The sequence below is a fragment of the Onychomys torridus genome, chromosome 3 (genome assembly GCF_903995425.1).
Source record: "Onychomys torridus chromosome 3, mOncTor1.1, whole genome shotgun sequence".
Classification (NCBI taxonomy): Eukaryota; Metazoa; Chordata; class Mammalia; order Rodentia; family Cricetidae; genus Onychomys; species Onychomys torridus.
This window is the reverse complement of record NC_050445.1, coordinates 32,152,511-32,164,672: the sequence shown is the minus strand read 5'-3', so window position 1 is coordinate 32,164,672 and position 12,162 is coordinate 32,152,511. Positions and strand designations below refer to the sequence as shown.

General features: G+C 44.9%; 1 protein-coding gene across 1 annotated transcript in view; it reads right to left on the bottom strand.

Moving 5' to 3' along the window:
• The window catches only part of Svopl (SVOP like), a 64,634-nt gene that overhangs the window by 23,344 nt on the left and 29,128 nt on the right, over nucleotides 1–12,162 (bottom strand). Inside the window, exons 11-13 of the mRNA XM_036181848.1 lie at nucleotides 9,421–9,532; nucleotides 6,980–7,061; nucleotides 5,992–6,081 (exon numbers count right to left, since the gene is read on the bottom strand). Coding sequence (XP_036037741.1) covers nucleotides 5,992–6,081; nucleotides 6,980–7,061; nucleotides 9,421–9,532 — 284 coding nt within the window. The remainder of the gene's footprint in view (nucleotides 1–5,991; nucleotides 6,082–6,979; nucleotides 7,062–9,420; nucleotides 9,533–12,162) is intronic.

Here is a 12,162-nt window from a genome sequence, read left to right as displayed (position 1 = left end):
GAGGAACTGGCAAGGTGAGGTAGCTGTGGCTTGTTCTGCTTCTCTGATCTTCCAGCATTCACCCCAATAACTGACCTCAGGTTTGATTTTATTAATAAGTACCTTTAAGATTCCTGCTACATGGAAGCCTCTTCCTAGAGGACTAGCCCTCAGTATCTAATGATGCTAGGCAAGCTGCCAAGTGAGAAAAGCAATCCATAGTCCTACCTACTTACAAAACCTAAGGACCACAGCAATCCCCAGCATGGCAAGATATTCCCAGTGGTGCAGTAGTAGCACCTCTATCTTAGGGATACCCACCGACTGTCTAAAAGGCCTAAGGCTTGTTCAATAAGAGAGAACTTAAGCTATCAACTATAATCGTTTACAGTTTCTGCTATAAACCTAGTCAACTACCTGTAGCTAGTGAAGTCTCCCCTAAAGAACCTACTACTATCTTTTTCCTAAACCAATATGTTTTCTGCTTTCTAAATATTTACTCTTATAGCCTCAAATAAGTGTAGCTCTCGCCCCTCATCAAAGAAGCTTCATTTTGCATCAGAAGGAAACCACCACAGAAATTCATAATTGATCAAAAAGCAAAGAGCAGCTGACAACGGGGTGCCCAGCAGCAATTGATGCGATACAACCCTACAGCTGTGCCTCAGGGAACAGTGCAGAAAATGATGCAGAAAGACTAAGATCCAGGGGACCGGGATGTCTGCTGTAAGATAGTGTCTTCTTATGACAGGGAGCTGTGCCTAAGAAATTGCAGCAATACAAACATGCCAGTGTAGATGGGGAACATCCCACAAGGCCTCATCCCTAGATGAAAAGCTATGGGCAACTAAGAGCAGATGCGAGGGAGAAATGGTCTTACCTGGGTACAAGCCTGCTGATAGGTTATTCAATCCTAAGCAGTCAGCCCCAAACACATGCACATATGAGCAATATTAGATGAACTCAGTGAGCGGTGTGTGTGTGTGTGTGTGTGTGTGTGTGTGTGTGTGTGTGTGTGTATGTGTGTGTGTATGTGTGTGTGTGTGTGTGTGTGTGTGTGTGTGTGTGTGTGTACACAAGCGATCACAAATATTTTCCAGGCAGTGGAGGCACACTGTTAATCCTAGCACTCAGGAGGCAGAGGCAGGGGAATCTCTGAGTTCAAGGCCACAGAGTTCTGGTCTACAGCACAAGTTCCAGGACAGCCAGAGCTACACAGAGAAACCCTGTCTCAAAAAATTAAAGAGAGAGAGAGATCACAGATGTGAGAGGGAATGAGGGGTGGACATGGGAGAAGTTGGAACAAAAGAAAGAGGGAAATGATGTAAATACAGCACACATGTATAATTCTCAAAATTAAAAAAATATTTAAAAGATATGATCTTTTTTAAGCTAGAAGATATCTCCAACGTGATACAATTTCTTATCTAAATAATGAGTTCCAGGCCAACCAGGGGTACCTAGGAAGACTCTGCCAGAAAATAAAGAAAACCCAAAACAACAAGAAAACTGTATAATATCAATATTTTAATCTAAAAAGTAAAACTAAAACAAAGTTAGCTGAACATTTAATTGGGATAACATAATTCTACATATACTAACTTGATAATCGATAACAATTTTATTTCATAAAGACTGTAGCTATTAGAGTTCTTTTAAAGAGTTCTAACTGGTGAGCTACAAAAAAATCCCTATAATGGAGGGACGAAAGCTAAATGAAGAGACGTCCTGTCTCCTAGCAAAGGCTCCGTCTGTCTGTCCTGCCCCTCCCCATTCTCTGATTCCTGACTGGCTGTAGCTGCTCAAGAAAGACATTTCAGAAGGCTACCTGAGAGCCGTGCTAGCTTTGAGGAGGTGATGGAGTTAGAGCGGCTGGGAGTCACAACTCTGCCGCTCATGACAGCAGGGTGGAGCAAAGACAAAATATTTGTGTTTTGCTGGGGTTATGAGTGACCTTTCCCATGGACATTTCTTTGTGAAGTGCTGTGTGTGAGACAGAGAGAGAGAAAGAGAGAGAGAGAGACAGAGACAGAGACAGAGAGATGCACACATGCCTTCATATACTTGATGAGCTGCTATGTTTAGGTCCATCCACAAGGGGGCAGTCTTTATTGCTTTAGCACATCTTTCTACTTGGCCCACCTCAGGCTGTGCCACCAACTCGGGTGAAGGTCATTTATTCACCAGAGGGACTTAACCGCCCATCCATAGACGGTATCAATATGTTATGCATTGCTGAACCAAAGAACTTCTAGTATCATATGCCCCTCCAAAATTCCTGTGTTGAAATCCTAATCTCAGATGTATGCCTGCTCTATTTGGAAGTAGGTCCTTTGGGAGGTAATCAGTTGTAAGAGTGGAGGCCTTTCATTGGAATTTGCACCCTTATAAAATAGGTCACACAGGGCTCTTTCACAAATGAAGACACAATGAGAAGGGGGCTACCTGCCAGCTAGGCAGAGGACTCTCACCAGAACCCAACCATACAGGTACCTGATCTTGAACTTCCAGTACATAGAGCTGTAAGAAAATGTGTTACTTACAAGCTACTCAGTCTATGTTTTTTGTTGTTGTTGTTGTTGTTTTTGCTTTTGAAACAGGGTCTCATGTAGCACACACTGGTTCTAAACTTACTAGTTAGATGAGGATGACCTTGAACTTCTGATCCTCCTGCCTCCACCTCCCAAGGTGCTGGGATTGCAGGGGCTGGAACACAGGGCTTCTTGCATGCTAGACAGACTCTCTTCCAACTGAGCTACACCCCTAACTCCTCAGCCCATGGTGCAGTGTTATAAGAGCATGAACTAGGACACCTGAATCCTAATGCTTCCCAGAATAAAGGAGTATAGTCCCTGATCTAGCTCCATAGAAAGAAGCCTTGTACTGATCTCTTCTGAACTGTGATGAGCCTTTAATAATTCTATAGCAAAATTCTTCGTTTTTTTGTTTGCTTGGACTACATACACCCAGATTTTATTTTTATTTAATTTAATTTCTTAACAACTAGATACTTCAAAACATTTGATTTATTGATTTATTTAGTTAGTTAGTTTTTCAAGACAGGGTTTCTCTGTGTAGTTTTATGCCTTTCCTGGATTTCGCTCTATAGACCAGGCTGGCCTCGAACTCACAAAGATCCGCCTGCCTCTGCCTCCCGAGTGCTGGGATTAAAAGTGTGTGCCACCAACGCCTGGCTCAAAACATTTGCTTTAAATGATGCATTTTTTTTTTAAAGGCTGGGCAGTGGTGGTGGCCTTTAATCCCAGCACTTGCGAGGCAGTAGCTGGTGAATCTCTGAGTTCAAGGTCAGCCTGATCTACAGAATGAGTTCCAGGACAGTCAGAGCTATTCTACAGAGGAACCTTGTCTTGAAAAAGAAAGATACATTTGAATTAAATTTTATGCATTTAGTCTAAAGATTATGTAAACATATTACTGACTAATGTATATGGTTTTTACTTTTAAAATACCTTTATTTTATGTGTGTTTGTACACACACATGTGTGGGGCAAGGGGTACTATATGTGTGCAGTACCTGAGGAGTCCAGAAGAGGGCATCAGATATCATGGAGCTGTGGTTCCAGACAGCTGTCAGCCACCTGGCATGGGTGTTGGGTGTTGGAACTAAACTCCAGTCCTCTGGAAGAGCAGCAAGCATTCTAAGCACTAAGCTATCTCTCCGGGCCTGTAAAGTTTTCGCTTTAACTTATTTACTAGGCTGTTTTAGGAAATATGAAGAGAAAGAACTGAGTGAAAGGGAAAGCAGCTCCTAATCACCGCCCTCCCAGTGGACGGTACAGCCTCTCTCAGGAAGGCTCGAGTGTGGGTCTCCATCTCTACCATGTGCATCTCTGGGTAGAGCCTAGGAATGTTTACATCATAATGCTACCCTAGGAATCTTGATAAGCTATCACCAAGGAAAGCCTTGAAACCGCTCACTCGGTGAGAAACCTAGGCAATACCTTAGGAGTGGACATGAAGCTTCCCAGACCTGAATCCTCCTGATCCAAACTGGTTAAGGAAGCAGGGTACGTGCACTGACTAGTGGTGATGGCACTGGACTGGATTTAAAGTGTTTTTGTGTCTCTATTTTCATGTTCCCCTCACTTCCTCCCCCATCACAGTTCCTTAAAGACAAAACAATAATGAACACAAGGTAGTCGAAGCTAGTTCCAACCAGCAGCAGGCATGTTGTTGGTGCTTGATAGCGTGACGTGAATTAAACCGTTTCCAGGAATATCACCCCATACAAAGACAGCAAAGGACGCAGCTATAGATCAAAACAAAAGTGAACTTTCTACAAGCACGCAGGAAGAGAACCCCGAGAGAAGAGCAGCCTTCACGCTTCTCTGACAAGTGATCTGTCTTGGAAAGCTGATACCCCGTGTGGTCCTTAAAGATGGTGTCTCAGCAGTAACAGTACCGTCTCCTTGACTTTTATACCTCAGCTCTCATCTTCTCTAGACTGTCAAACATTTGCAGCCATTATTTGCTTTAACAGTAAAAGAGTCACCTATCTGTGGTCACAAAAGTATTTTCCTAATAAGAGATATGTGAGTAGCACTTGGCCTCAATTATTATCATTACTGTATAATGTCTCTCAGATGCTGTGTCATATATGTGTCTAAGTGCCTCATCCTCAGAACAAACCTATGCAAATGTGCTATTATTCATCTCTATTTTAGAATATGGGAGGCACAGGAAAAATGAGCTACTGCCACCCAGAGTTAGGAGCCACTTTGTGCCCAGGATGCCAAGCAGAGGAGAACCCTATGGCCTCAGAACTCAGCCCAAAATGTGATCTTTTCTGATCATCGCCAAAGCTCCTAGAAGCAATGTGGCCTGTCACATAAATGGCCCCATGTCCCTAGGGAGAATGCTACCCGGGACCAGGAATCTAGAGACAGACTGCATCCCCACAATGCTGGGGAGAGACACCCAGCCTCCGTCTGCTTACAAGGGACAGGGTGGACATTTCACTCCCCTTTCTCTGTAAGCTCTTCTCTGAGACAGATGAAACAGGTAGAAAGGAATTTTAAAAAACAACAATGCAAGACAAAAACAGTACTCATTTTTAAGACAGGAAACACTTTCAGGAGAATTTTTTTTTTAAAAAAAAAAAACTACTTTGTAGTGCCGGTCAGTGATGGCGCACGCCTTTACTCCCAGCACTCAGGAGGCAGAAGCAGATGAATCTCTGCGAGTTTGAGGCCAGCCTGGTCTACAAAGTGAGTTCCAGGACAGCCAGGGTTGTTACACAGAGAAACCCTGTCTTGACAACAAAAACAAACAAACAACGAAAACCCACTGTAGCCACAAAAATCCTGTTAAAAGATAGGGCACATCTACTTCACCCATAGGTCTGTCTTCCACGGGAAATGTCCCCTTCCCATACTCTCGGATGCAATTGTCTGGAGCTCTGGATCTTGATAATGTGGTTCAGACATAGACCAGCAAGCTCTAGGCCAGTGACAAAGTCATGTTTGAGACTTGTGAGAATGCACCATACACAGGGAGCAAATAGAGCCTGCATGGTGAGGGAATGGTGATTCCAGGCCCTAGAAAGACAAGACCAGACCTGGTTTCCTGCTGGGCCCCCACAGCTGATGAGGCACTCCAGGACCCAAGGTCTATTTCCTATTTCTGTAGCAGGAAGAGAAAAGGGGCCACTGAATCAGCCTGTGTTCTCTGTTTTTTCTCCCATGGTGCCAGGTCCCCTTGAATTTTATCTAGCCTGCACCAGACTTGGGCCCGGCCCCACCTTCCCGTGTCTATGTTCTATGCCCCACTCCCCACTCCACCCCCACCCCAATACTCTTGTGGTTCTCAATAGCCCATCCTGGCTGGCAAGGCCCCCCGAGAGGTATAACACTGAATTACAGCCTATAAGCAGTTAAACATTCACTCATGCCCCCAAAGAAAGCAGAAACCTTTGTTAAATCCTTACTCTGATTGAGTCCCTGTTTCCCACCCCACTCAGATTCAGTCTCCCTGCACACCCTTTTTGGGTACCTGGGATATAAATGGTGCAACCATCGCCCCGATGCGGCACAGGGAACCACTGGTTCCCATCCCCAGAGCGCGCATTGGAGTAGGGTAGACCTGCAGAGGAGAGAGGCGTAGAGAACATAGACTATAGGAATACAGGATGGGTTCAGGGCAGAAGATGCTCATTGTCTTTGATGTACAGTTTTGAATTTTAAAAAAGTTACATTTATTCATTTCTCAGGTGCGTGGATACACACACATGTCGTGGTGCCTGTGTGGAGGTCAGAGGACAACTTTCTGTCCCTCCATGTGACTCTCAGAGAGTCAACTCATAATTGTCATGTTTGGCAGACAGTGCCTCTCCTCCATGAGCCATCTCACCAGTCCTGTGGTGGTGAATTTTGATGTCAACATATTTGGATTGAGAGCTGCTTAAATTGGTAAAGGGCAGAAGCATGAGACCTGCCCTCAGCAATTGTTAATCCATGAATGGACTCAAAATTTACATAGACTATTGGAAGGCAGAACTTCGGAAGCCTCGTTAGAGGAGGTGGTCACTGGGCATGGGCTCTGGAGGTTGTACCTTAGCCTGGGTCCCTTCCTGTTACTCTTCTTTGTTTCCTGGCTGCTATGTGGTGGCCAGATTTTCTCTCCCAAACCCTTCGACCATGGTGCCTCTGCTACAGACCAAAGGGTAAGGCATGGACCAGGACAACTGAGACTGAACTAAAGAAGATCTTCATGTCCCTAAATTGTCTCAGGCTTTTGTCATAGCGACAAGTTAGACTAACAAGCGGATCTCCCTTGAAAGGAAGATCTCTTTCCGAGACTGAATTTCAGTAGACTAAATGGGAAAGGGAAAAGCCACATCAAGCTCTCTAGTGTCGTTTGCATAGAATTCCACAGTTTAAGAAACTTGGCAAAGGTTAACAGAAGTCAGGGATGCATTACCCACAGAGTGGAGGCTCACCTGGCATGCCCTGGTGTAGCCATGCCATCCCCCAGTGCTCACCTCAGCGGTGTAGATGTAGATGGTGTTGAAGTTTGCCGCCACCAGGGCCCTCAGCATGAAGAGGAAGCCAATGAGGCCGGCACTGAAGAGGAAGCAGAGGAAGTTGTAGCAGGAGACACAGAAGGCCTCATGGAGCTCAGCGCCTCAGCAAGGTGCTTCATCTCAGCTGGTCTAACTGTGACATCCTAAAGCCAATTTCCTCACAATCCATTCACCTAAAGGGAGGCGCTCAGACCTGATGCTCCCAGATGAGCACATACCTTGGAAAAGGCATTTTATGTAGTATGATTGCTTCGCCTGCATGTTTGTGTATGTACCATGTGTGTTCCTGGGAGGTCAGAATAGGCATCAGATTCCCCGGAACTAGAATTCAGGTGGTTGTGAAATACCCTGTAGGTACCGGCAGCCCAATCTGGGTCCTCTACGAGAGCAGCAAATGTTCTTATCTGCTGCGCCATCTCTCTGGCCCCTCTGATATCTTCTCTAAATCACTAGACTGCCTACAATCCCTAGGAACATGTAAAAGTTGTGTGTAAAGAGTTATTTGGTATTGTGCAGAGAACAAGAGATCCTGTGGTACCCAGACCCAACCGACATGCCAGCACACAACTATGCCTAAGGCTCGTGGAAGAGAGCTCAGAAAGATTGCAGGGACTTGGCTGTGAGAGTATGTCTCCTAGAAATGTCAGGGATGCTACATCCAGGAGGTCTCGTCATCATGGCTGCCTGAACAATGACACCAATGGACATGTTAGCATGGAAGAAAGCTCACGTGACCTCAGTCTAGCCGACGAACTGCAGGCAATGGGAATCCTGAGAGCAGGGGACAAAGTCTTCCCCGAGGAAAAGCTGCACCCCCCCCCCACTCCTTAGTCAGTATCCAATACCAAATGGTCAACCCTGAGATCATAAACATACAGGTACTGTTATACCAACTAAGCAGGCTGTATTTATGTATTTAGGAAAGAGCATGAGCGTGCATGTGTGTGTGTGTGTGTGTGTGTGTGTGTGTGTGTGTGTGTAGTGTGTAACAACAATGAAAGAAAAAAAAGGCCACAAAATTAAAAGAGAGCAAGGGGGCACATGGGAAAGATTTGAGGAAGGAAAGTGAAAGGGGAAATGATCTAATTATATTATAATTTCAAAAAATTCACAGATCTAAAAGAGAGAACAATGACAGGCTGTCTTAGGGTGTCTATTGCTGTGATGAGTCACCATGACCAAAAGCAACATGGGGAAGAATTATCAGTTTATTTGGCTTATACTTCCACATAATAGTCCATCACTGAAGGAAATCAGGACAGGAGCTCAAACTGGGGAAGAACCAAGAGGCAGGAATTGATGTGGAGGCTGTGGAGGGGTGCTGCTTACTGGCTTGCTCCCCTGGCTTGCTCAGCCTGCTTTCCTATAGAACTCAAGACCACGCATAATGGGCTGGGTCTCACCCATCAATCACTAAGATCTTATGGAGGCATGTTCTCAACTGAGGTTCTCTCCTTTCAGATGATTCTAGCTTGTGTCCAGTTGACATAAAACTAGCCAGCACACATGCTCTATACAGATGTGGTTTGTTTTCACTGTCTGGATGAAACTTTTTTAGAATTCCAATCTATGGTCAGTTGGCCTGTAGGTGTAGAACTCACACAGATCAAGAGGCAACCATATTACTGCTCAGAGTTATAGGACTGTGAATGTGGGATGACACTTGTTCTCTGAAGCAAGTACTCTACCACTGAACTACTTTTCCAGCTTTCAGATACACATCATCTGTGTCTCTGCATTAGCCCATGTTGGTCCAGATAATTTGGTTTAAAGGGGGCAGGGCAGTGCTGCAGAGATGGCTCAGAGGTTAAGAGCACTGGCTGCTCTTCCAGAGGTCCTGAGTTCAATTCCCCGAAACCAGATGGTGGCTCACAACCATCTGTAATGAGATCTGGTGCCCTCTTCTGGCCTACAGGCACAACACTGCACACACATAATAAATAAATAAGTAAATCCTCTTTAAAAAAAAAAAAAAAGTGGGGGGGAGCTGGAGAGATGACTCAGAGGTTAAGAGCACCAGCTGCTCTTTCAGAGGTCCTGAGTTCAAGTCCCAGCACCCACATGGTGGCTCACAACCATCTGGTGCCCTCTTCTGGCCTGCAGTCAAACATACAAGCAGAATACTGTATACATAATATATAAATAAATCTAAATAAAAAAGAAAAGAAAGAAAACTAGGGCTGTTCCAAGAAGCTTTGCATAAAGTGAATATCCCGGTACTGGCTCCGCATCCCATGACAGCTGAAGGAGGCAGGGCAGAGGAGAGGGCCTTGTACTCTAACAGACAGCTTGTTCTCTCCTCTCCCCTGTGGATGACATCCCCAGGAGTCAGGAAGTCCGGTGTGATAACCAGTGCACACCGCTTGTGTAGAAGCAATCTCGGAGTACAGAGTACGTACCTTGAAGTGCAGATATTGAGGAGAAGGAAGAACAAGGCCGTGCATCCCATGGTGATGGACAGGCTCAGGCGTCTGCCCAGGAAATTGATGCCCAGGATGTTCAAAGGGTTCACTAGGAAGCAAACAACAGGCACATGTGGTGACACCTTGGAGCAAAAGTGGCGTCCATGACACCAAGGAAGCAGCTTGTCCTGAACCCAGGCACACTGTCATGGAATCAGTGACTTCTTCAATGTACTTCTTCCTCATGAGCCCGTGAGTGACTAATACTGGTTATACAGAAAGGCCTTTTTACTGTTTTTAGTTTTTGGTACAGGGTCTCTCTACATACTCCTGACTGTCCTAGAACTCACTCTGTAGCCCAGGCTGGCCTCAAACTCACAGAGATCTGCTTGCCTCTGCCTCCCAAGTGCTGGGATTAAAGGCATGCACCGCCACACCTAGCTTTATTTTATTGCTTACTCTACTGTTTTGTAAACCACCAGTTTGCTAGCACTAAATACCATACACCATTGTCCAGTGAATTCAAGGCTCCACTGATTTTTTTTTTTTTTTTTTGAGAGAGAGAGTCTCATTATGTAGGCTTGTGCCACTCTTGGCCCTGGGCCTCTGACTCTTTATTTACTTAATTCTTTGAGACAGGGTCTCATATATCCCTGGCCTCAAATTCAGCTAAGGATAACCTTGAATTTCTGATCCTTTTGCATCCACTTCCCAAGCACTGGGATTACAGGCACATGCCACACCACTACACCCAGTTCACACCGTCCTGGGGATTTTGTGCACACACTCTAATAACTCCGATATATCCCCAGTTACACTGTCTTGTTTTTTTCTAATGGGTCATCATTTTTGTTGGGAACAAAACAAAACAAAACAAAACACTGCTACCAGCTGAAATCTAACAAGTCATTGTAAAATGTTGCCATGTTAGTTATTATGTATCTTGACATCCCGCTCCAGGGTTTATCCAGGTCACTAGATGGAACTAGAAAGATCACACTGAGTGAGGCAACCCAGATCCAGAAAAGCAAACATTGCATGTTCTCTCTCATCTGAGGTTCCTAGCTCTAAATCATCAGATGTGAGCATATAAACCAAAGGAACCCCAAAAACCAGGAAAGTAAAAAGGAACTATTGTGGGGGGTGGGGGGGGACAGTAGAGGGAAGTACACGTGATCTAAGGGGGGAAGTGAGAAAAGGGGGAAGGTCTTAGGGAGGCAGGCTAGAGAGATGCTCAGCAGTTAAGAGCACTTGTTGCTCTTGTAGAGGATGGCCTGGACTCTCTCCCCAGCACCCACCCACATGGTGGCGCACAACCATTGTAACTCCAGCTGCAGAGGATCAGACAGACACCCTCTTCTGACCTATGAGGCCACCAGGCATGCACATGATGCACATAGACACAGGCAGGCAAAATATTCATAAACGCAAACGAAATGTCTAAAAAACACATTACAAATGCAATAATTAGGGAAGGGGAGGGATATTCAGTACAAAATGATGGAATAAAGTAAAATAACAGTAAGAATACCTGAAAAAAGTCATAAAAACCTACTATTACCTGCCTACCTAAAAATACCCATAATACATGTAAGTTGTTGTATAAATATACATATATAGTTTAAATGAAATTTCCCCAACTGGGCTGATGACGCTCACCCAAGAGTCACAGACTATCTAACCAAAACCCTAACACCAGGCATGAGAAGCCCTCTTTTGAGTTGTTGGTCAGGATCATACAAGAGACTATCAAAACAGATCAGATCATACAAAAAAATGGATCAAACAAAACATTATAGACTATATTGTTGTCCTTGGTTACCTCCCAGAGGCTAAATGTAAGTCTCTGTTGCTGAAGACATCGTACACCTCAGACACAGGCCCCAGAGGACCTGAGCTGGATCTGGCCTGAATGCATCCGTCCTGAGGACCTAGCTTTCATGGTACCAGAAGGCACCAGGTGAGCTTCCAAAGGAGGAGAGCAGCCAATGGTCCTAAGCAGCTACAACGCTACAATGACCAGAACGGCATGATAACCTCAGTGGTGCAGTAGGGTGTGTGTACCTTGGCACTAACCAAAAACTCTCTTATTGGACTGAAGGCCTATTCAATAAGAGGGAAACTGTGCTTGGCACTGGAAACGTAGCCAACTATCCAAGGCTGATGAAGTCATGGATCTTGGAAAAGAACCTGCAAACACCACTTCACTAAGCCAACATAATCCCTAACCATACTATAAATATTTATCCTTATGCCCGCAGATAAATTTAATCTTCACCCCTCATCAAGGAAACTTCTCTGCAAGAGATGGAGCCAACTCCTGAAAACCACATGCGATTAAAATGCAGAGTTGTGGAGCCAGGTCCAAACAGTTAGATCTACAAAACCAACTCCTGCCCCTAAGGCTCAGAAATCAATGTGGGAGGGGGCAGAAAGGTTGTAAGAGCTGGGGGAAAAGGAAAGTTTGCTGTTAAAGAAATAAAAATAAAAAAGAAGGCCATGAATTTGAGTGTGGAAGTTCGGGATAGGGAAGGGAGTTATATTATAATCTCAAAAATAAATGTATCTTTTCATTTGAGACAAGGTCTCACTGTGGATGTATCCCTGGCTGGCCTAGAACTCATTATATAGATCAGGCTGTCCTGGAATTCACAGAGGTCCACCTGCTTCTGCTTCCCGAGCATTGAGATTAAAGGTGTGCGCCACCACTCCAGACTAAAAATGTATTTGGAATTGATG